This window comes from Tursiops truncatus, chromosome 1 (genome assembly GCF_011762595.2).
Source record: "Tursiops truncatus isolate mTurTru1 chromosome 1, mTurTru1.mat.Y, whole genome shotgun sequence".
In the NCBI taxonomy this organism is placed as follows: domain Eukaryota; kingdom Metazoa; phylum Chordata; class Mammalia; order Artiodactyla; family Delphinidae; genus Tursiops; species Tursiops truncatus.
Window position 1 is genome coordinate 164,950,732 of NC_047034.1, and position 24,078 is coordinate 164,974,809.

General features: G+C 45.7%; 1 protein-coding gene across 21 annotated transcripts in view; it reads right to left on the reverse strand.

The window, feature by feature from the left end:
• Nucleotides 1-24,078, reverse strand: part of NIPAL3 (NIPA like domain containing 3) — a 72,312-nt gene that overhangs the window by 14,068 nt on the left and 34,166 nt on the right. For 19 of the 21 annotated variants that reach the window (XM_019938492.3, XM_019938489.3, XM_019938484.3 and 16 more), the window contains 6 exons: nucleotides 15,028-15,096; nucleotides 13,274-13,445; nucleotides 10,652-10,711; nucleotides 6,558-6,703; nucleotides 2,811-2,907; nucleotides 120-255 (listed from right to left, as the gene is read on the reverse strand). In XM_019938492.3, the coding sequence (XP_019794051.1) occupies nucleotides 120-255; nucleotides 2,811-2,907; nucleotides 6,558-6,703; nucleotides 10,652-10,711; nucleotides 13,274-13,445; nucleotides 15,028-15,096 (680 nt within the window). Of the gene's footprint in view, nucleotides 1-119; nucleotides 256-2,810; nucleotides 2,908-6,557; nucleotides 6,704-10,651; nucleotides 10,712-13,273; nucleotides 13,446-15,027; nucleotides 15,097-21,256; nucleotides 21,369-24,078 lie in introns of those variants that run through there. The other 2 variants (XM_073794181.1, XM_019938496.3) reach the window with 2 other exon arrangements.

The following is a 24,078-nucleotide window of genomic DNA, read 5'->3' on the forward strand; positions in this document are numbered from 1 at the left end:
GCGACAGAACATTTGCATGTTCTACCTGCCCTACAGCTTCAAAACCAATTGTCATCAGGCCCAGAAGCTGGAAGAGACCTTTGTGGGGAAGCCCAGCAGGAAAAGAATCTGCAACTCACGCGGCTTGATAGATAGCAGTCGCCACCATGCACACGAGCATCACGTAGAAGATGGGGTAGTCGAGCTGCAGGTTCCCCTGTATGGACAAGACGAGCATCCCGGCCACAGCCTTCACCGTCACCACGGTCATTGAGCCTGCAGAAGGTTAACAAGGATGTGTGGCAGCCTCAGAGACATGGGTGGGGGGGACAGTTTATAAACTCAAAGGACAAAGTGACCAAAACGCAGGGAACACGGGCAGAGCCCAGCCAGTGATTTACACGGTGAGAAGATCCTATTGGCATTGGTTCTTTTGTACCCTCCCGTGAGAGCAGAGAGGAAAGCAAAACTCCAAAGGGTATTTCCAAATACCCTTCTAAACTCTACCAAGAAAGGGTAGTGAGTTCGCTCTGAACTCCAGAGTGGCAGCACTGTGTCTGGAACACAATGCAAGGTCAAAACAATCGAATGTATAAATGAACTTCTTTTGAGTATCATTCTCACGGCAATCACAAGAAAAATGTGGTGTGTACAGAGCTCAGGAGTTTTTTGTGTTGTTTTTTTGGTCTATTAAAATGCTTACTCACTGGTATTTTTAAAAACATTTCTTTAGACCAGAGGTCTCCACATGTTTTGGAATGCATACCCCTATGCATATGTATATACTTTTCAAATATATATACATTTATTTAAAAATTATAGTCATGTAACACTATGCTTATATGGTATATACATCATAAAACATGTGTAGGAAATATACTTAAAAGGTGGAGATAAAAATAAATACCAGTTCTAATATTTTTTCTTCCCATACACCCACCTCACTATGGAGACCACTGCTTTACCCAGTGCTGCAGAAACGACTTGTAACTCTAAACTGCTGGATTTCCCTGCCAGAGCAGGAATTACAAGGAACTCCCAAGTACGGTACAAATGAAGTTCCTTGTTCTGGCTGAAATGCTTTGCTTTCCTATTTTTCTCAGCGTCCGCTCATTTTGCCTTCTCCTGCCAACAGCCCAGCAGACACAGTGGCTTCTGGGCTCCTCAGCTACTTAGACTACAGTTTTCAAACATCGGCAGGCAGTTAGGTCAAGCACTTTCTCCAGGCTGTCCTTGTTGGTGAGGAGGGGGCAGAAAGGAATTGGCCAACGTGCCTCAGAACCTTCTGACCTTCCAACTCACCAGGAGAGAACGTTCTGGGACCGTGATCTTCCAATCCACTTTGCAAACAAAATCATCAAGGAACGGACCACTGAGTCATGCTGCAAGAGGAATGAACCTCTACAACATCATGCTCAGTGAAAGAGGCCAGGGACAAACAGCCACATGGTGTACGATTCCGTTTATGTAATACGTCCAGAAAGGCAAATCCATAGAGACAGAAAGTAGATTAGTGATTGGCCAGGGCCTGGGAGGATAGAAAAATGGGGAGTGACTGCTAGTGGGCACAGGGTTTCTTTTTGGGGTGACAAAAATGTTCTGAAATTCGATTATGATGATGGTTGTATCCTCTATGAATATATTAAAAATCACTGAATTGTAGGGGCTTCCCTGGTGGCGCAGTGGTTGAGAGTCCGCCTGCCGATGCGGGAGACACCGGTTCGTGCCCCGGTCCGGGAAGATCCCACATGCCGCGGAGCAGCTGGGCCCGTGAGCCATGGCCGCTGAGCCTGCGCGTCCGGAGCCTGTGCTCCGCAACGGGAGAGGCTGCAGTGGTGAGAGGCCCACGTACCACACACACACACAAAAAATCACTGAATTGTATACTTTAAACAGGTGAGCTTTACGGTATGTAAACTATATCTCAGTAAAGCTGTTAAAAACAAAAAAATGGAGCCCTGTCCTATGATGACATATCTGTGTGTTTTATGGCCTGTCGCTGGAACGGGGGCTTGCTGTCGGAAGGACAGAAGGAAACAACACACACTGGGGACCGGTGCTCATCTCATTTAATTGCCTCTCCCCCCGAGATCTGGGTGTTCTCTTAGGCCCATGTTTAGAGGACAGCGTGGCTGACACAGGGACAGTCACTAGGAGGTAGCGGCAGGGCCGCACCCACCTCTCCCTCTCCAGGAAGAAGGGGTGCTTCTCACAGCTCTACTTAGTGAATCTAACTCTATGTGGGGTTAGAACCTTGCCCCAATCTGATTTAGGAGCCATTTCCCCCATTGCACCCATGCCTTTAAAAGGAAAAAAAAAAAAAAGATAGCAAAATCAAAATCAATTCTTGCCTTTGAATCCAGAATTAAGTCTTAACCTCTGATAGGTCTTACACGGACCCTTAGGGGTTCACTTGTTGGAACCTGTTCCACCCCTGACTTCTCTGAAATAACCTCTTAACCCCCCACCCCTACCCTTACTCTGCTTTCTTCTTCATCATTGTAATTGTCACTGCCCAGACTTATACTATCTATGTATTTGTCAACTCGTTTACTGTCATTTCCTCCCTCTCGAATGGGTGGCACCCTGAGGGGACGGGTGTCTGTCTGGCTCAAGAATACCAAATGCCGTCCGCAGCACGATGGAACTGACAAGGCCTGCATCCGGTTAGCAGGGACCCAGCTCCTGCAGCCGCCGATGCAGAGGGACCAGCCTGAAGCGGCCTCCAGCAGCTCCTGGGTCCAGATGCCACAGCTCAGTAAACAAAACCCACATTTCCTTTTGGTGCTACTTAGTGGTGGCAAAACTCAATCCCCAGGACCCTCACTTACCAAGTAACGCCACCAAGAGGAGAATCACAACAATGTTGTTGGCGTTCCTCTCCTTGTAGAAGTACAGCAGCAAGCAGAAGAGAATGATCTCCACGAGCTACAGAGAGCAGCAAGGGAGGGGGGAGGTCAGCGGGGGCCACAGGCAAGACCAGGAGACCCTGGAGGGCTGGGCTGGAGTTTATGCTGCTGATTGCATCAGTCACAGGCCCTCAGAGTTGAAAGGGAATTGAAACAGCCAGTATTTCCCACACCGCTGATACATACCCTGCAGGAAAGCAGGGAACGCTGAATCTCTCTACTCCCAATACTGAGGAGCAGTTCACCTCGCGGTGAGGCTCTGAGGGCGCTGTGCTGGCCTCAGGTCCACCCTGCCTTGGATGGTCAAGATTCGTCAGGCTGAGCTGGTGTCCCATTTCACTGCTCCACGGTAACCCCCACTAAAACTGGGAGTTGGTTAAAGAGGGAGCTGCTTGTTTGGTGAGGAGAAGAGCTCTTTGGTGAAGTATATAAGTATATATACCACTTGCCTGCTAACCGAGCCTCCACTGCGTGCAGCTTGGTAGAGTCGGAAAAAAGAGGACTTCTGGAGTCAGGGAGGCCCAGTTATGAGCTTGGATCTCCTTCTAAACTAGTTGTGTGACCTTAGCCAGGTCACTTAAGTTCTCTAAACCTCAGTTACCTCCTTTGTGAAACAGGGATAAGTGTTCTTAACTTAGAGGACCACAATCACAGCTTATACTTGGTGAACTCATAAATCTGCCAGGCTCTATTCTAAGCATTTTATCTTTACTCAACTCACTAAATCAGCATAATAATTCTATGAAGAATCTCAAGCTAGCAAAAGGCAGAGCTGGGATTTGAACCCGGATAGCCTGGCTCCAGGGCCCATGCGCTTTCCCACTAGGCTACACAGCCTGCAGATGGGGGCGCAGTGCCTGGTGTTCAGAAGGTGCTCCATCAGTAGAATCTTACTAGACAACAGCAAGTTTGAAAACCGAAGTTTGAGAAGTTCCCTGCCTTCGCAGCAACAGCTCGTCCCTTCTATTCCTTAAAGGTCCAGACATTTGGCAATACTTCCCCAAGGAGTGAAGCCAGCCCCAGCCCCCGGCAAAACTAAAGCAACGGCTCAGCTCTGTTTGCCTATCCCAGCCTCCTACCGAAGTTCATTTATCACAAAAACCAATGCAGAAACATTAATGGGCATTTTAAAAAGAAAAAAATTGTTAAATTCCTCAGAATTAGAGATCATAAAACACAGCTGCGTTCATTTTCCTGTTTCTTCCCGTCTTTGTCACAGTGAATATATATTTTATCTACTTGTCATCACAGTCAAAGCACAGTTTTGTGCTGGGCCGTTGTTCGTTACCGTAAACAATTTTCATGTTTTATGAAGTTGTCATCATTATCTTTAATTGTTGCAAAATACGCCATCAAGCAGATGTAGTTACTCATCAACATTCCCAAATGATGTGCATACATTTGGGCAGGGGGGTGGGAGTGGCCGATCTCCCCACCATTCTTCATGATGCTTAAACGCACGCTGGGAGAGCACTTGGCGTTCTGTCGTGAGATGGTTGTATATGTGTTGGTGCCTCCTGATGGACCATGGGTTCTGTCAGCCTGTCTCGTTTAGCTTTTATACCCACAGTGTCTGGCACATAGCAGACACTCAATAAATATTTATTGAATTTGATTTGGCCAAATCTTTCCAGCTGGCAGCACTGCCTCACAGTGACGACGGAGGAAGCCAAACTGAATTGGTCACTGAGCATCCGTCACGTGCTGGGTGGACCTGACAGCCACCCCGGGTCCAGTGACCCCTCCAGTTAACGTACAGAGAAGGAGGCAGAGCATGCGGCTAAGTGCCTTGGTTACGGCTACACAGTATGCAATGGACTCGAGCCCAGGACTCTCTGAAAGAGAAGCCTGTGTTCTGGGGTTAAGCTTTTCCTGAAGAGGTGGGTCTCTGGCTCTGCCCGGCAGACACTTCTCCATGCCTACAGGTCAACGCTGGGGCTGGCTGGCACTAGGGAGATGACACAGCCCCAACCTTGGGGGAATCTATCATCTGCCTCACGGGCAATCTGAGGAAAAAGGACGTTCGGGGCCTCTACAGCAGGCCCAGGCTGCTTGAGTCAAGGCAAAACAGTGAACACCTTCGTTAGCAGGCTGTGGTGACACGTGAGGCCAGCCAGGCAGGCAGGCTTCAGGTCCAGCTCGGCTCTCACGGGACTCTGAGCAAGTTTGCTAACCCTGAGATCCAGTTTTCTCATCCATAAAATGGGGAGAAAAACACCTATGTTATAGGACTATCGAGGGAGTCTGAGATGTGATGAAACAAATCTTCACACATTGAGGTCTAGGGAAGTCATTCTGGCTTCTACATGATTTAACTCAGATTTTATGCTAACAGGGACTTCCCTGGTGGTGCAGTGGATGAGACTCCGAGCTCCCAATGCAGGGGACCCGGGTTCGACCCCTGGTCAGGGAACTAGATCCCACACGCATGCCTCAACTTAGAGTTTGCATGCCACAACTAATGAGCCCGCCTGCCACAACTAAGACCTGGTGCAACCAAGTAAATAAATAAATATGGAAAAAAAAAGATTAAAATGGAGAAATTTAAAAAAAAATTTTATGTTAACTAAAACGGCCTATTTGTGGCCTTTCAAACATACATTGTACACCTGCTTTAATTATTAAAGAAAAGGGTACACTGACCAGAAGTAAAGAATGTTCACATTAAAAATAAATATTAAATGCCTCCCTTCATGGGATGCCAATGCTAGTACCCCTGCGATGATAAGATTCCCTTCCCAGGTACCAAGGACAAACCGACTTGCTGTGTACATGCTGATCTGTTTTTTGTTGTTGTTGTTTTATACCTTTAAGGAATGTATCCCTGACTTGTTTAAAGTTCTTTGACCTGAGAAGATATAAATCTGTGCTGAAAACCATGCTTCTCCAGAGCAGGTCCTCAGAGTTATCTGAGAGGCTGTCTCCCAGGCTATAGTCCTCAGTTTGGCTCAAATAAAACTCCTCTGTTTACTGGTTATTTTTGTTGATAGATAATACATTAAAAAGTGTTTAACATGCTGCAGGGAGAGCAGGAATAAGCTTTACCAAATACCTTAGATGTTTTCCTTGATTAGTCTATTTGTAATCAATTTAGATTACAATTAGTCAGTGGTAATCTATTTGTAACCTTGATTAGTTCTGGTTGGGGGTTTAGGAGATAAAGTCTGCAGTGTCTCCCGTGTTTCTATCAGCTTCTATCAGCTGTGTGATAGCGGGCAAAAAAATATATATAACATTCTTTAACTGTTAGAAATTTTAACTTTTTTTCTTACCATAACAGTTTTAAATGCTCACTGTAGAAATTTTGGGTAATATGTAAAGACGAAGGTGAAATAAAGACACAATCATAATTCCATCTCTCAGAGACAACTACTGATGGAGTTTCTGTTTTTCTATCCAATCTTTTACAGGTAACGTACAGACCTACAAATACCTCTAAAAAAATCAAGTTATCACACTATACATGCAGTTTTAGACATTACTCAGGACACAAGTGAAAAAAAGCACTTCCCCAGGAACTACGTGCTCTCTGCGAGCGTGGTGTTCGGCGCTGTGAAATACATCATGATTCCCGTGAACCCCGTCTTGCTGGGAATTTGGGTTTCTGGTTTCTAGGACTCCATCCCCACCCCCATCCTCTCAGGTGGAAGGACCGGAGGCTTCTCTCACCATGTACAGGAGAAAAGGCCAGCTCACAAGATGTCTGATGATGTTCTCGCCTGTCATCTTCTCATGACTGTTGGGTGCGAATGTCACCAGCAAGTAGGTGCCCACGATGGCCAGACCGCAGCCAACGAAGGATAAGATGTAGCGCCCTGCAGGGAGAGGGAGGCCATCACAGGGCTTACTGCAAGCACCCGCCCCAGGCCAGCATGTGTCTTTAGGGTAACATATGGGGACCTGCTATTGCTTGAATTTGGGGTTTTTCTTTACTTGAAAAAAAACAGAGTATCTTCATGAATGTCACTTTTTTTTCTACTTTTTTGGCCACGCCTCAAGGCATGCAGGAACTTGGTTCTCCCACCAGCAATCAAACCCGTGCCCCCTGCAGAGGAAGTGTGGTGTCTTAACCAGTGGGCCGCCAGGGAAGTCCCCTGAATGTCATTTTTTAAAGATACATTTAGTGTTAAAAATTTTTTTTAATAAGATAGCATGCATACAAAAAAGTGCTTGATGAATTCTTACAAAGTGAACTCACCCACGTAACCAGCACCCAGGTCGAGAAAGGGAACATTTATAGGACCCCCAAATCCCCACTCATGTCCCCTTCCAATCACTAGCCCCCACCCCCAGGGCAACACTTTGACTCCTACCAGCACTGACCATTTGCCTGAGTTTGTACTTTATATCAATGGATTCGTACAGTACGTTTGCTTGTGTCTGGGTTCATGCAAGACTATGTTTGTGAGATTCATCTGTATCCTGGCATGTGGTGGTAGTTTCTTCATTCTCACTGCTGTACGGTGGCCCATGTGTGAATAGGATACAATTTATCATTTCTACTGTTGGTAGGCATCTAAGTAGTCTCCAGTCTTGGGTTATAACAAATCACGTTGCTACAAACATTCTTGTGCATGTCATTTGGAAAACATATGCATGTAGTTCTATTGGGTACAAAACTAGGAGTGGAATTCGTGGTCATGGGAGATGTAGATGTCCAGTTTAGTAGGTACTGTCGAATGGTTTTCCAAAGTGGCTGTACCAATTTACACTCCCACCAGTAGCGTATGAGCAAAACTGCGTATTTTTTCTTCATTTTAGTCGTTCTAGTATTGCACTCTGGTTTTAATATGCATTTTACAAGGAACATTCTAAAGCTAGATGGGCTAGATAAAAACAAAAAACAAAAAAACCTCAAAAGCAAACCTTCAGAGCCTACGGTATGCCTTTGAAAAACTGTCTTAGTCTCTCCCAACTGGCTATTTAACCTACACCCAAGGGAACTATCTAAATACTACCAACACTCTAGTCCACAGACCTGTCAGATATTGTTGGTGGCCCAGGAGGCATGCTCCTGGGTGAAGGACCAGAGTCTCCTGACTCTTCCCCAGGGTCCTGTCACACTCCAATTGAACCCTGTGGGGTTGGTGAAAGGCCTCTGGTTGAAGTTGAGTGAGCCCAGCCCCATGCAAGCTGAAAAGGACCGTGAGTTCTGAGCTGCACATATTGTGACCACAGGCTTCTGGATTTTTCTGTGATACAATTAACTCTACCTGTTTCATTTCACTATCTCGAGGAAATGTGATATCATATTAAATGTCCTTTATTTTCATTCTAGGCCTCAAAAGGTGTTCAAAAACCAGTTGGTCAATTGCTCAGTGAATGAATGAACCATGGTTAAACTCAACATGGTAAGTTCTGTGCAAGTCTATTGTCTTAAGTTCTCCGTAAGCAGGGACAGGTCTTACTCATCAATATACCTGCGTTGTCCAGCAAAGGTCTAGCACTGGGTGAATGTTTGCTGAACTTTAATAGAACTCTAAGCAGGGCAGCCAGGTACAGTTGTGCAGGTTGCTCACTGCACAAGGGCAGTGAAGAGGGCTAAAATCTAGCCCATGCTCTGCTCACCAAGGCATTTGCCCACAGAACTATAGATGCCCAGAGGGGCATCTTTTTCTAATTCACATAGGGCATGCCTCTCATTCCAGGACCACCTAGCATGACCCTGGAAGGGACATAAACCTCTACACTGATCTCAGAACCAGCCCCGCCCCGCCCCTCCCCCAGCAGAATTACTACAAATCATTCTGAATCTTTCGGTCTTTGTGGCATCATTTGTTTGCTGAGCAGTAGTTCTGCTTTTTTCAGTGTAAGATTCTTTTCTTTTTCCACCTCCTGGTCCAATCTTGCTGTTACTCTACACCAATGATTCAGAACAGTGATTCCCAAATGTGGCTGTGTGTCTGCAGCATCTTGGGAGCTTCTTCTCCCTGACATTTTGTGTTTAAAAACTTTCGGACACAAGGACTTCCCTGGTGGTGCAGTGGTTAAGAATCCGCCTGCCAATGCAGGGGACACGGGTTTGAGCCCTGGTCCAGGAAGATCCCACACGCTGTGGAGCAACTAAGCCCGTGCACCACAACTACTAAGCCTGAGCTCTACAGCCTGCAAGCTACAATTACTGAGCCCGCGTGCCGCAACTACTGAAGGCTGTGTGCCTAGAGCTCGTGCTCCACAATAAGAGAAGCCACTGCAATAAGAAGCCCGCTCGCCGCAACTAAAGAAAACCCACGCACAGCAACGAAGACCCAACACAGCCAAAAACAAATAAATAAAAATAAATTTATATAAAAAGAAACTTTAATAGTAAGCACCCATAGTCCCACCACCTAGATTCTAAATTGACATTTTATTATACTTGCTTTATCCCATATCGTGATCCATTTTCTTCATCCCTCCACTCAATCATCAAGCCAGGTTATTTTTGGATACATTTCAAAGCAAATTGCAGACTAATATACTTCACCCTGGGGAGCTTTATGAGAATGCAAATGCCCAGGCCCCAGCCCAGATTTAAAGTCTCTGGGGATAGAGCCTGGACCCACCATCATGTCCCTCCTTAACTCCTTAGCATGGCTCGTAAGCCCCTGCATCATCCAGTTCCTCCATGCCTCCTTGCTCTCATGTCCTGCTTCCTCCTTTACTCATCACCCTCCAGCTACACTGGCCTTACTGATACCGGACACGCCAAGCTTATTCCTGCCTCAGGGCCTTTGCACCTGCTGCTCCTTCTACATGGAACACTGCCCACAGACCTTGGCGTTGGTAGTCTCCTTAGTATCAGTTAGGTCTGGGTCCCACCTCTTCAGAGAGTCTAACCCTGACCAGTCTAGGAAAAGCATCCCCACATCCCCAGTGCCCCAACAAAAAGCATTCTACTTTCTCTGAAGCACTCGCTAAGATCTAGAATTATTTTATTTGGTTAGTTATATAGTTAACTTGTTTACTGTATGTTCTCCCCTCCAACACACATATACATTAGACGGTAACCTCCATGAGAGTAGGATCCTCATCTGTCCTACTGCTATATCTCCAGCACCTACAACAGAGGGTGGCACTCAGTAGGTAACTTCTTCCCCACTCCTTGGGTTTCTATGTGGAGGAAGCTCCAATGGACCGACACTTCTGCCTCTTGCACCATTGGTCTGCATTTCTCGACCGAAATGGAGTTAATCTATCGAAAGAATTTAAACACTCAGGCTTTGATCTTTTTTTCTCCCTTCTCTGTCCCAGGATATGTACGGCAGTAATTCTGGATAAGTGTTCCATTCTGTAAACCCAAATATTTCCTTGGGAGACTGGCCCAAGGTCTAGCTGTGGGCTGGAGCGCACTGCGGGGAGAGCGTAAGCAAGTTCACGTGGCTGCATGTTCTAATCTAGCTTTTATTAGTAATAAAGCATAACTTCTGATCTCCTGTGTTTGACTTCCTTATTTAGTTCTCACTGTTTTAAAACTCAGTTAGGGAAAGAGGGTGCCTTTTCCTGGGCCTCCTAAAATCCCAGCAATAGATGTTCAATAAATATTGATTGAATGGAATAAATGAAAGCCCATTTTAAAAAGTTGCACGGATGGTTCTGATGCGTAGCCAAGTTTGGGAACCACTGATTAAAAGACCCAGCTCTCAGGAGCCCGATGAGGGTGGGATACAGAACCACACAGGGGAGAAGGAGACAAATGATCTCTACATTGGGGTGAGCTGGTTTCACAATGAAAAAAAACACAAGCATAAAATTAAGAACAGAGCTCCAATCCACGAACTTACTCAGAAAGTCTTTAGGTTTCCATTTTTCTTTGATGAATATGATTCCTATGATGGCGCTGGCTATAAAAAAAAAAGCACAGGGAGAAGAGCGTTGAGGCTGCCATCAGTCAAATGGAGTCCCTTCGCCAGTGCCCTCTGGGTTGGCTCATTTGCGCTGGAGCTTGCCTAAGCTCTCACTCATGCTCCCAAGAGCTGTCTCTTGTTATTAGAAACAGAGGCTCCTCTCTGAGCCTCCCTGAGGATTTCCTACAAGGAACACCGGGGGTTGAATACTCGCTGTGTGACAGGCAACTTACACAAGTTATTTCTGGCGTGTTTGCTCTTTGAGGTGGGCACTGTTATGATTCCATGTGGAAAATGGGGACACTGAAGCTGAGAGAGGGAAAGGACCCGCTCAAGACCATGCAGCTGGCGAGGAAAGGCTGGGCGCAAACCTAGGACTGTTGGAGGCCAGGGCTCTTGCTCCTTCAGAAGGCAATGCCTACCACTGACATTTCCCCCCCGGTTCTTTTCTTTTCACTCCCTGACTCTTCCACATTTGCAGATGTACTCAAACTTTCTTGTGACTGTTCTAAAGGATGGGGCTGGCATTCACCGTGAAAAGACCAGGGTTACTATCTCAGGTCCGCCTCCTCTGGCTGGGTAACCTGGGTAGGTCACTTCACCTGAGAGTCAGTCTCCTAGTCTCTGAAATCGTGTGCTGGATCCAGCCTTCACCAGCTTGCTGAGGGTTAATAGTCAGGAAACCATTGGCAGCTTGGAATCAGCGACAGTGTGGGTATTTACACCCTTACATCAGAAACATTAAAAATCAGGTCTTCTTTTTCTTCCACTTTTCTGTCCCTTCCCTTCTTCCTTCCCTCCCTCCACCTCCTCTTTCTTTTCTTTTTCTTCTTCTCTCATTCTCTCGAGTTGGTTTATCAGCATATCACTGAAAATACCTACTTCTCAGAGTCATAGGGGTAATTAAATGAGATAATATAGGCAAATCACTTAGTACATGCTCAATAACTGAGTAATTATTATTATTAAAGTACCTGGAACAGTAACTAATAAGTAATAGGTACCCAATAAATGGTGATTATTATTTTAATATTTATTTTTAATATTATTTTTCACTTGGTGACTTAAGAAACTCTAAGAGCCCCTTAATTTCTAGGGGATGATATGTGAAGTCCCATCATTATAATTCAGCCCATTTTTAAGAATTTGGTTATTTGATCCTTATTAAAATTCAAAGACTAAGATTTAAAGTACTTAGTCATTCAGTCACATATTCCTCATTGTCAATAAAGGTTCTGAGAGCCCTTTGGATAGATGAGCAATGGGCAGAGGACAAACCTAAATACCTGTTGGGGCTGGGCAACAACACAGATGTAGAAAGCGGGCCAGATGTAAGACAGTAGAGAGAAGCTGAGACTACGGCAGACAACTTGCCTCAACTAAAGGCACTCAAATGACATTTTGAAACGATACTGGGTGGGAAAGAACACAGCATGCCTGAGGACCTCAGTCATCTTGTAGGCTGCCTGTTTACCAACCCTGGTCGAAAAAAAGAGGGGCTTTCAATAAATAGGATCAGGGAAAGCAAATAGATTTCCGCTCCTCTGCCAACTCCTAGTAATTGGTAATGACTTCCTGAAGCTCTGAGAATTCTGAGGGCCCATCCAGGCTCACTATGATTGATTAGTGATATCTGCCTTGGGCACTGCAGGGGCACATAAATGCCATGCCTATGCCATCCCTGTATGGAAGAGGCCCTCTTAATTCCAGGAGGATTAAGACTCAGAATAGGATTTTCTCCTTTAAGAGCAGAGAAGAGCTTCTCGGCACTGTAATGCTTACCAGCAGGATGGAAGGAAACATTTCAAAGCAAGTTCACTGTCCCTGCTCCTATGTACAAAAAACTATTGTTCACTAATCTACTAACATCTTTTACTTAAGAAGAAAAGAATTTTTTTCTAATTCTATTTTATTTGTGACTTCATGGATATTAAAACTCCTTTGTCTTCTAGTTGGTTCAAACGTTCTGAAACACTGGTTCAGTGATTACAGAAATCATAGAAAAATGGCAGATGAGAAAGTTAGTGATGTTTTAAAAATGGTATCAGTTGATGTAAAAAGATCAGAGGATAAGCTGAATGTGCATTTCTTAGAGGTGTGAAGTACCTGAACTCTGAAAGCTTAGTTTATCTTGACAGTGTTAGGATGAATGTGTCAAGGTTTATCTTCCTTCTGCAGTAGAAATAAAAAGCAATTCTGATAAACTTTCCGAATCTTAAACAGCTTCTGGAGGCAGAACGCCAGTTTGCATCCCAGCCCTGCTTCTCGCTAGCTGTGTGATTTGGGGAAAGTAATTTCACCACTCTGTGCCTCGGTTTCCTCATCTGTAAAATGGGGATAATAACAGTATCTCCCTCAAAAGGCTGCCAGGAGGATTAGAAGAATCACTATCTGTAAAGTGCTTAGAGCAAGTCCTGCTGAGTATGAAGCGCTTTGTAAGTGTTAGGCATTACTAGCAAAGCAAAAGCTGGTTTGGTGAGTCTCTTTGATACTGGCGGTGACCTGCTCACAGAGGTAGGCAAGTCCCAGGGGAGGGGCGGGGTGGGAGCTGGGTCTTACCTATCACGGAGACGGCGCTGAGAGGCACAATCAGTGAGAGCGGGGCGAAGGCGTAGGAGGCAAACACGCCCAGCTCGCCCAGCAGCATCAGGAACAGGCCCAGCCACCATGTCTTGGTCTTGAAATAGGCCCGAGGGTCCTTGGAGCCCGCGAGGCGGATGTGACAGTACTTCTAGAAATCCGAGAAAGAATGCGATTTGTCCAGATCTCCAGGAAAAAGATGCTAAGATGCACGAATCCTAAATCCACTCCCCACTTTTAAAAATAGTTTGGGGAGACCTGTCAAGTGTTTTTGGAGTTCTGACTCAGAGAAGAGTAAAGCAGTAGTGATCTAAACCTTAGGTTGCTATTCTGAGACAGTAGTTCTCAAATTGGCTGGGAAGCCTTAAATTCCCTGGGAAGCTTTGAAAAAATACATGGGCCTGGGCCTCACCCTCAGCGGGGAGATGTGGGTGAGGCCTGGAAATGTGCATTTCTGATGCACATCACAGGCAACGAGCATTCTGGGGTGGGAGCCATGATCTAAGGACCCCCACTTTAGCCTGGCCCTTGGGTTGACTTTTCCCTCTAATAGCAATGCCCAGGAGTCCCCGTGTTCAGTGTGCCCACTTGGATACACTCCTTTCCGTAGAGATGCTGGCTGCTCTGCTGGGCAGCCCTGTGGGTGCTAGTGGACGCTGCTCTCCCTCGGGTGGATACTTGGCCCAAGCATGGACAATATTCCTGGTTCTGGACATGTGAACTTGGGACACAGACCTTGAGGCAGTGACTAAGGAAAGCCAGAAAGGCATGTTGACTTAGAGGGTCAAGGCTGCCATGTGGGGAGGATCTTGATGAGGGCTGCTGGTCTGCAGAGAGAAGAGAGGGAACCACATAGGAGCTAAGAGACCATGCAGCCTCGGAAACACACAGAAACACACACGTGTGTGTATGTGGAAGCAGAGTGTTCACGTGCCTGCTCCAGAGGGGCAGAGCGGCTCGCCGAAGCTGGAAGCTGTGCAGCGCTGGGGGAAAGCGTTGGCCAGTGTGCTGTGGGATTTGTCCTGCTGGCAGGTGTCAAGTCTTGGACTGGGTTTCCCAGAAGCAGTCCCTGAAACAAGGGCTGGGGAGCAGGGAGTTGATTTGGGAGGTGATTCCAGGAAGCATAAGTCAGGGAGTGGGAAAGTGAGACAGGGAAGGGAGGAGGGCCAGTGAAGGGTGCTTTCACGGTGAGTTAGTGCTTTGGGCAACTGGGGCTCAGTCATTCTGAGAAACCCTGTGAACTCCCCTCAGAACCATCCTACCCAAGGACGGGGGCCTGGAGCATTTATCCACTGACTCCCATCCCCCATTGGTTAAAGGCTGCCCCGGGGCATTAACAACCGCCACCAGCGCCCAACACACACAGCTGGCTTCCCAGCTGCACCTGCAGCCAGTGGGGCCAGTTCCCATGGTGTTGTCAACTGGCTCTAAACCACAGCTGTCTGTGAGCTCAACTAGGCCGAGGAGTTATGGGGCAGGGCGTACACAGCAGCTGCTCCAAGGCACCCCCCAGAGACTTTTAAGTAACGGAGAGCACTGTCTTCATGGTTGAGGGGTGATGGGGGATGAAGCAGGGGCAAAGAATCAAGAGAGATTCTGGAACAACCTAAAAGGTATTGTCCCAGCCCTGGGATGGAATAGGCAATGTCCCCCAGAGAGGAGGCAGCCGGGCCTGCACCAGATACCCATCGGCTGTATCTCTGCCCCAGGCAGTGCTGGTGACTGAAACGTACCTGGAGGTTAAGTGCAATGCTGACCACAAGGTGTCCGAAAATCGCCAAGAGGGCACCGATCAAGTTTTCCTGTAAGGAAAGTTCACAGGAGCAGACGTGAGCTGGGCCTAAGCCAAAGGGCCCCAGGACACATTGGAATCCAACTGTTTGTGGTCCCAGAACAAAACCAACAACATCCCTCACAAAGCCACGCCCCCCAGACACTCCAGTGGAATTTTTCTACCCGAGTTTACTCTGGCTGCCTTGCTGGTTTACAGAACACGGGCTGCGATGGGACACTACCAGAAAGCACCATCCTTTGTCCTCCAGTCACAAGGACTTGATAAGGTCTAAATCTGCTCTTCCAGTTCCCTTAATGTATTGACTTGGTATGGTCTTGCGCAGAAAAGCAATGTTCAGAGATCAGAATTTACAAGAAAAACACAGGCAGGGATACTATTTGCCATCTAATCAATGGAGTCTTCCTATTCCCAGAGGGGTCTCAATGAGGCTCCTTTAAGTGGCAAAGTTGCTTAGGGCACTTTTAATTATTTAATTTATAAAAATTTAATTTATGTCACCTTAAGAATGAGGTTCAGATTCCTTAGCACGGCATTTTTTTAAAAACTTTATACAATGATTACCAAACGTATATTCACTGTAGAATAATTAGGAAATATAAATGAAAAGAACAAAAACGCAAAAAAGATAAAAAGCCACCTGTCACTCTAAAACCCCCAGAGATAGTTACTGCAAACATTTTGATTTTTGTAAAAATTTTTTTCTGTCCATGAATTTTGATGTCAATGGCAGTGTTAATTTATTTTTATAAAAATAATATTATAATTTGTTTTATAACCTGTTCCTTTACCTAAGATATTATAAATACATTCTCTTGACAGGCATATCTAATTCACCATTTTTAATAAATGTCAAAATAACTTACCATATGGATGTGCATTTCTATCATTGCTTCTGTATTATTGGATACTTAGGCTATTTCCTTTTTTAAAAACAATGCTGTGATCCAACATCCTAGTTCATGCATTTTTGTGCATTTATGAAGATTAATCCCTTGGGATAAATTCTTAGAAGTGGGACTGCTGGGTCAAAGCGTACATGGCCCAGCATTTAAAGCACACCGTGTTATGTGCTCAACACACCCTCCAGCATTATCCTGCTAAACACCAAAGGAATGCATCATTTTAACCAAATAGGAATCCTCTCTTCCCAGCATGGGCTTTCCCAACTCCTCCTTTGCTCAAGAGTCGCCTCCTGGGCTTCCCTGGCGGCGCAGTGGTTGACAGTCTGCCTGCCGATGCAGGGGACACGGGTTCGTGCCCCGGTCCGGGAAGATCCCACATGCCGCGGAGCGGCTGGGCCCGTGAGCCATGGCTGCTGAGCCTGCGCGTCCGGAGCCTGTGCTCCGCAACGGGAGAGGCCCCAACAGTGAGAGGCCCACGTATTGCAAAAAAAAAAAAAAAAAAAGAGTCTCCTACCACTGGTGCCCTCCCTCGCGAAATCTGCATGTTCTTCGAGGCCTGGGCCGGGCCCCAGTGAGCCAGCAGTGAACATCAAGACAAACTCAGTCCAGTAAAAATTAATTTAAAAAAAAAAAAAAGACAAACGCAGTCCTTCAATCCCTCTGGAAGGACAGATAATCAGCAAGCAGTAAGGGGGATAAAGTCAACCCTCTATCCCGCCTCCTGCCCCCCTCTTCCCTTCCCTCTCCCAGAGTGCTGAGGGCCCATAGAGCTGAGGGGGCCTCCCCAGAGAAGGGCAGTCACTGTGGGATAGGGCGGGAGGAGGGCAGAGGAGGCCTGCTGATGGAAACCACCGTGGCTGTCCCCGACTTCTCCCCCTCAAGGTGCAGTGCTGCAGCATAAAGGAAAGATGCTGAGCTGGGTGCCCAGAGACCTGGGATCTGGTCCCAGCTCTGCTACCACGTCACTACATGGCCTCAGACAAGTCCCTTTCCCCTCACCAGGCTTGTGTGTCCTCTCTGGATGACCTAAGTGCTGGCCCAGACGACTGCTAAGGGCCCCTCCGGCCCTGACCCAAGCTTTTGGTCACAGCCAGACTGCTCAGAGAAACCAAGTGATGATCATGCCAGACAAGAAGCCGACCAATTCATTTCACATAAAATAGCTCATTAACTGGAGGTTATTGGCGGCATCTCCTGGGACCCAAAGGAGCTGGCTTCCACTGCTTCCCAATACGGCTCTCAGCCTGAGCTGCACTGGCTCGGTCCTTCTCCATCTCCACTGTTTCATGCTTTTTGGTTTCTTTTCAGTTAAACAGAAGCCATGTCCTTCCTGCAGGATCACAGAATCTCAGAGCTAAAAGGGTCACTGGAGGCCAATCAGGCCAGGGTTCCTAGATACGTCAATGGGGTTCCAAGGCAAAAGGCATCATGTGGTTAGATAAGTTTGCAAAACGCTGTATCCTCCATCCAGTGCACTGGCCCAGTAGAGGCTCTCAGAGGCAGTTTCTCCTTATCTAGCTCAGGTTTCCCAAACCCATTTGGCTCTAGAGCTCTTAGCTTAGAGTCCATCCACTGGCATCTGTAGTACCTCTGCGATTCTCACCAGCCTGACATTTTAATCACTTTCCTTTCCTTCTGGTAACAGCACCCCGATTGTGCTGTGGAGGACTCCCTGCCTCCCCCCTGCCTCCTCATTGGATACTCCTGTTGGGACTGTCATTCAAAGGGCTCCAGTCTCCTCTCCTAGACAAGGATGGGCCTGTGACCCACGCTTGATCCAAGCCAGGCAGGTCAGAAGCTCTCTTTCTGGGGTCCAAATCCTGGACTGAGAAACACAAAGGCGGAAAAAGGCTGGTTCACTCCTGCCCGAGGTGAGGTTTAGCCAAGTCAGACCCCTGGAGCCTTCCTGGTTCCTGACCTTCTGAAGCTGGCTTCTCCAGCTCTTCCTTCTTTTCCGGAAGCAGCCCCACAATCTTTTTTGCTAACGAGCTAGTTTCTGTTACTTGCAACCAAAGAGCCTAATAGAGTCAAGGCTTCACAGAACAGAGTTTGGGAATATGTTTATTATTATTAGTCCAACTCCTAGTAAGTATGTGTCCCCCCCTCAGTTTTATAGACAAAAACGGGGTAGCTTTTATGGACAAAAAAGGCTATGTGCATTTACTTTGTTTTTTTAAAAAAGTATATATGTTATTAAAATAATAGATTCCTGATCTGGTTCTTTGGAAACAAAACCTTAACAACGAACTAAGTTTTTCTTATAAGTCTAACAAACTGCACTTATGAATATAAGGAAACTGAAATTCTCTTAAATACTTCAGCTGTTCACATACAATAAAATTCTCTGACAACTTTAACTTTAAAAGACTTCTGCTTCCAGTAAGACGGAGTAGACATTCTTTTTCCTATGCTTCCTGCTACGCACAACTAAAAACCCTGGACATTATATATAAAACAAACATAAGAAGACTGAAAGGTGGACAGAACAAGGCGGACAGGCTAAGGAGCTTGAGATCTGAGGAACCACATGGTAGGGAGTTCCTTGAGTTTTCTTTCTGCCTCATGTATCCAGACTTGGAGCTGAAGAAACTGGCAACTTGGAAATAGCAACAGGTGTGACCCAAAAAAGCCCCAAGAAAAGCCTGCACTCTGGTCGGAGAATAAGGAAAGGAGCAGCCAGGCCAGGCAGAAGGCTTTTAGACAATAACTGATGTGCTCCAAACACTGCCGGAAAAAAAAAAAAAAAGGCTCCACCCTGCCCCTGCCAGCATAAGCCAAGTAGGGAGCTTAGATTTCCACCCTTTGGAGGCTGTAACAAAGCAACCCAACTCCCCTGCTGGGACTATCAGAGAAAGCCAAGTGGGCAGCTGAGGCCAGCGATGAGGCGGTACCCCCCTCCCCCCAGCGTCAGTAGAGACCACAGGGAGACTAGACCTCTGCCCCACCTGGCAGTCACGAAGCACCCCTTCTCCTCCCCACTGTGGTGGTATCAGAGGAGGCCTGGTGGAGAGGCAAGATTCTTCCCACTAGACTTTCACAATTATATTGTCCTGAACTTGGGGTTATCATTTGTAGTAAACTGCAGTGACAGCTGCCAACGATTCCTCCCATCCCTGTATGCATGCGCTATGACTCCCCTCAAGAGGTGGGGTCTTTTCCCCATCACTTGAACCTGGGTTGGCCTGTGACTTGCTTTGGTCGACAGAATGAGAGAGAAGTGAAGTTCTGGGATTTCCGAGCTCAGGCCTTACAGGTTCTGCTTTTGTTCGGAGGGGAACCCAGCCACATGTAAAAAAGCCCAGCCTGTCCCCCAAAAGAGAGAGAGGTCATGTGGAGGGCCAAACAGATATATGAGTGGGCCCAGTCAACACCAAGAGGAGAGAGAGGCACAGCCACCTCAGCCCACTCCAGCTGATTTAACCCATCCCAGCTGAGGTTCCAGACATGAGTGAGGACCTCTTGGATTCTCCAGCTCCAGCCCCAGCCAAGCAAAGATGCAAAGGCAGCCACCACTGCTGAGCTCTGCTCGAATTCTTTCTTTTTAAAAAAATTTTACTGTGGCATAAACACTTAACATAAGATATACCCTCTTAATAAATTTTTAGTGTGCAATACAGTATTTTTAACTGCTGGACAATGTTGTACAGCAGATCTTAGAACTTATTCATCTGCCATAACTGTGACTTTACGCCCAATGATTAGCAGCTCCTTACTGCCACCCTCCCTGCCAGCCCCTGGCAACTGCCATCCTACTGTCTGATTCTATGAGTTTGACTATTTAAGATATCCCATGTAAGTGGAACCATGCAGTATCTGTCCTTCCGTGACTGGATGACTGCCTTAGTCAGTTTGGGATGCTACAGGGATGCTAACAACAGACTTTCATTTCTCACAGTTCTGGAGGCTGAGAAGTCTAAGATTAAGGCGCTGGCTGATTCTTTTCCTGGTGAGAGACGCTTCCTGGTCTGCAGATGGACACCTTCGTGCTGTGTCCTTACATGGTACAGAAAGAGAGCTCTGTCTCTCTCTTAATAATGCCACTAATCCCATGTATGAGGTCCACCGTCATAACCTAATTACCTCTCAAAGTCTGCATCTCCAAATACCATCACATTGGGGATTATGACTTCAATACATGAATTTGGGGTTGGGGGGGAGGCGAGGCACATTCAGTCTAGCACTTATTTCACTTAGCGTAATGTCCTCAAGGTTCACCCATGTGGTGGCATGTTCCAGGATTTCCTTCTTTTTTAAGGCTGGGTAATACTCCATTGTAGGCTGGGTAATACTCCATTGTAGTATATACCACATTTTCTTTCTTCATTTATCAATGGACATCTAGGTTGTTTCCACACCTTGACCACTGTTGATCGTGCTGCAATTAACAACAGAGTACCACTATCTCTTCGAGATCTTGATTTCAATTCTTTTAGATCCTGTCCAGACTCCTGACTCATAGAATTGTGAGCAGTAAAATGGTTGTTGTTTTTAGCTAGGTTTTCAGGTGGTTTGTTACCCAGCAATAGCTAACTGACGTGCTTTCTCAGTGGACCAACGTTGCTTAATGATCCAGCAATTTTTGGCTGGGACTCAAGATGTGACTCTATTCCAGACATTTACTAGTGGGCGGCTTTGATCGTCCATCTGATCTGAGTACGGACCACTCTACTGCTTGGTCATCTCCCCCCTTTTTTGCTCAGTTAAGGTATTTTAATGTCTTCCCATCTTAATGCCTGGTTCTAAATGCTCTTTAAGGCCATTCTATGAACTCAGAATATCTTTCTTTAATGTGTCACTACCTTTTTCATTGAGACAAATTCAAAAATCATAAAAGTCAGCATTTTGACGTTTTTAAAGTGTACCATTCAGTGTTTTTTTTTAGTATCTTCACAATGTTATAAGTGATGCCATTGAAAATGGTGGAATAGAGAAGAACTCCAGGGATCCATCCCTCCAGTAAAACAATGAATGAACTGGCAAACATTGTCTGAATCAACTTTTCTAGAACTCTGGAGTCTAATTAAAAACTTATAATAAGAAGGGGAAGCCTTGGTGAAGAAAGAAGCAGTTGCCTTATGGTCAGAAAGCAATGTGGCATTTTAAATTGCTTGCCAACCATCCCTTACACTCCAGACCTATGGCAGTCATGAGGGCAGAGGGAGCAATAAGGACCTTATTTTTAAAAAATAATTGTGGTTGTGGGGCTTCCCTGGTGGCGCAGTGGTTGAGAGTCCGCCTGCTGATGCAGGGGACACGGGTTCGTACCCCGGTCCGGGAGGATCCCACATGCCGTGGAGCGGCTTGGCCCGTGAGCCATGGCCGCTGAGCCTGCGTGTCCGGAGCCTGTGCTCCGCAACGGGAGAGGCCACAACAGTGAGAGGCCCACGTACTGCAAAAAAAAAAAAAAAAGAATAGGTACCTGTATATGTATAACTGATTCACTTTGCTGTACACTTGAAACTAACAAAACATTGTTAATCAACTATACTCCAATATAAAATTAAAATTAAAAAAAAAATTGAGGTTGTGGATTCCAACCTGTCTGGCAGCTCCCTGAAGGAACAGCACAAGGGCTTGCCTTTATTTTGCCTGACTTGGAGCAGTACCAGGGCTGGGGGGCGGGGGCAGCTTCCGGGATGCCTTTGCTGAAAGAATTTAAAGTCACAAGTGTTGGCTGCAGCATCCTGAGGCGAGGGACAGCACTGGGATGCACAGTACACAGAAGGAAAAGCCTGAGCAGGAAGAGCTGGGAAAGAAGATACGGGGGTGCGGGGTGGAGAGAGAGAGGGCTTTTAAAAGCTCCGGTGTATCCTGGGGAATCAAGACTATTCATATACCCAGGGCTGGATGCGTGCTCCAAAAACACTTGAGAAGATGCTAAGCCTTCACCTCAGGTGGCCTTCAGGCTGGGCAGAGCAGCAAGTAAAAGTGAAGGCAGAGCTGTAAATAGACTGGTAAACGATGGAGTAGTGCCCCAGCACAGAGCCAGTCTGCAAAGACTGGGAGAGGTTTTTTTCTTTTTTCTTTTTTCCTCTTTTTGGCTCTAGGTATTTAACAAAACTATCAAAACAAAACTGACCACCGAGCTAACAGACACAGACTTGGATAGGCCACACACAACAGAAAACACAGACTTTACAAAAAGAGTTGAGAAAAACCACTAAACAAGCAAACAATAAGAAACCACAACAAGCAGCAACAACAAACAGGAGGCCGGGTGTGGATCTGATTTCCGGAGCTGCCACATAACCTTGAAAACGTCCAGATTTCATCAAGTTGTGCCATACCGATATCCAAATGCAGAACACTTCTGTCATTCCTCAAAGGAGCCCCAAACCCACTAGCATTCATTCCCTGCTTCCCCTCCCCTCACTTCCTGGCAACCACTAGTCTACTCGCCGTCTCTATGTACTTGCCTATTCTGGACATTTCATATAAATGGAACTCTACAATATATGGTCTTTTGTGACTGGCTTCTTTCACTTAGCATAATGTTCTTAAGGTTCATATGAACCTTAAGAACTGGTTCATAGGAGCCTTAAGAACTGGTTCACATGAACCAGTACTTCATTCTTTATTATGGCCAAATAATATTCCATTATATGGATATACCATTTTTTGTTTATCTGTTCATCAGTTACATGTAAATTATTTCCACTTTTTGTCTATCATGAATGTTGCTATGAACATTTGTGTACATCTTTTTGCATGAACATATGTTTTCAGTTCTCCTGGGTATATTCCACTAGGAGTGGGATTTCTCAGTCATATAGTAACTCTGTGTTTAACTTTTTGAGGAACTGCCGAACTGTTTTCTATGGCGGCTACAGCAAATTACATTCCCACCAATCAAGGGTTCTCATTTCTCCACATTATTGCCAACACTTGTTATTTTCCTTAAAAAAAAAAATTACGATAGCCATTCTAAAGAGTGTGAAGTGGTATCTAATTGTGGTTTTGATTTGCATTTCCCTAATGACTAATGATGTTGAGCATCTTTTTAGGTATATATTGGCCATTTGTTTATCTTCTTTGGAGAACTGTTTATTCAAATCCTTGGCCTATTTAAAAAATTCACATATAATAGAGTTGACTATTAATCATCTTAAAGTATACAATTCAGTGGCATTTAGTACATTTTCAATGTTGTGCAACGCTTTGCTTATTTTTGTGTTTTTTTTGCGGTACGCGGGCCTCTCACCGCTGTGGCCTCTCCCGTTGCGGAACACAGGTTCTGGATGCGCAGGCTCAGCGGCCATGGCTCACGGGCCCAGCCGCTCCGCGGCATGTGGGATCTTTCCGGACCAGGGCACGAACCCATGTCCCCTGCATCAGCAGGCGGACTCTCAACCACTGCGCCACCAGGGAAGCCCACTTTGCTTATTTTTAAATTGAGTTGTCTTTTTATTATTGAGTTGTAAGATTTCTTTATATGTCTGGATACTAAACCCTTGTCAGATATACGATTTGCAAATATTTTCTCCTATTTTGAGGGTTATAGTTTACTTTCTTGACAGTGTGCTTTGATGAACAAAAGTTTTAAATTTTGATTAAGTTTAATTTATCTATTTTTTTCTTTTGTTTCTTGTATGGTTTTTGGTGTCATCATTTTAAAAAATTGTTGTCTAATCCAAGGTCACAAAAATTTGTACCTATGTTTCTTTCCAAGAGTTTTATAGTTTTAGCTCTTAGATTTAGGTCTTTGAATTAATTTTTTAATTTTGAATTAATTTTTTTTACATGGTTTGAGGAAGGAGTCCAACTTCATCCTTTTACATGTAGATATCCAGTTGTCCCAGCATCATTTGTTGAAAAGATTGTATATTCTTTCCCTATTGAGTGGTCTTAGCACCCTTGTCAATAATCAATTGACCACAGATGTGTGGGTTTATTTCTGGTCCCTGTATTGTAGTCCACTGATTTGTACGTCTGTCCTTATGCCAGTACCACATTGTTTTGATTACTGTAGTTTTGTAATAATTTTTGAAATCAAGAAGCATGAGTCCTCCAACTTTGTTCTTCTTTTCCCAAGATTGTTTTGGCTAGTTGGAGTCCTTGGCATTTCCACAGAATTTTAGGATCAGTTT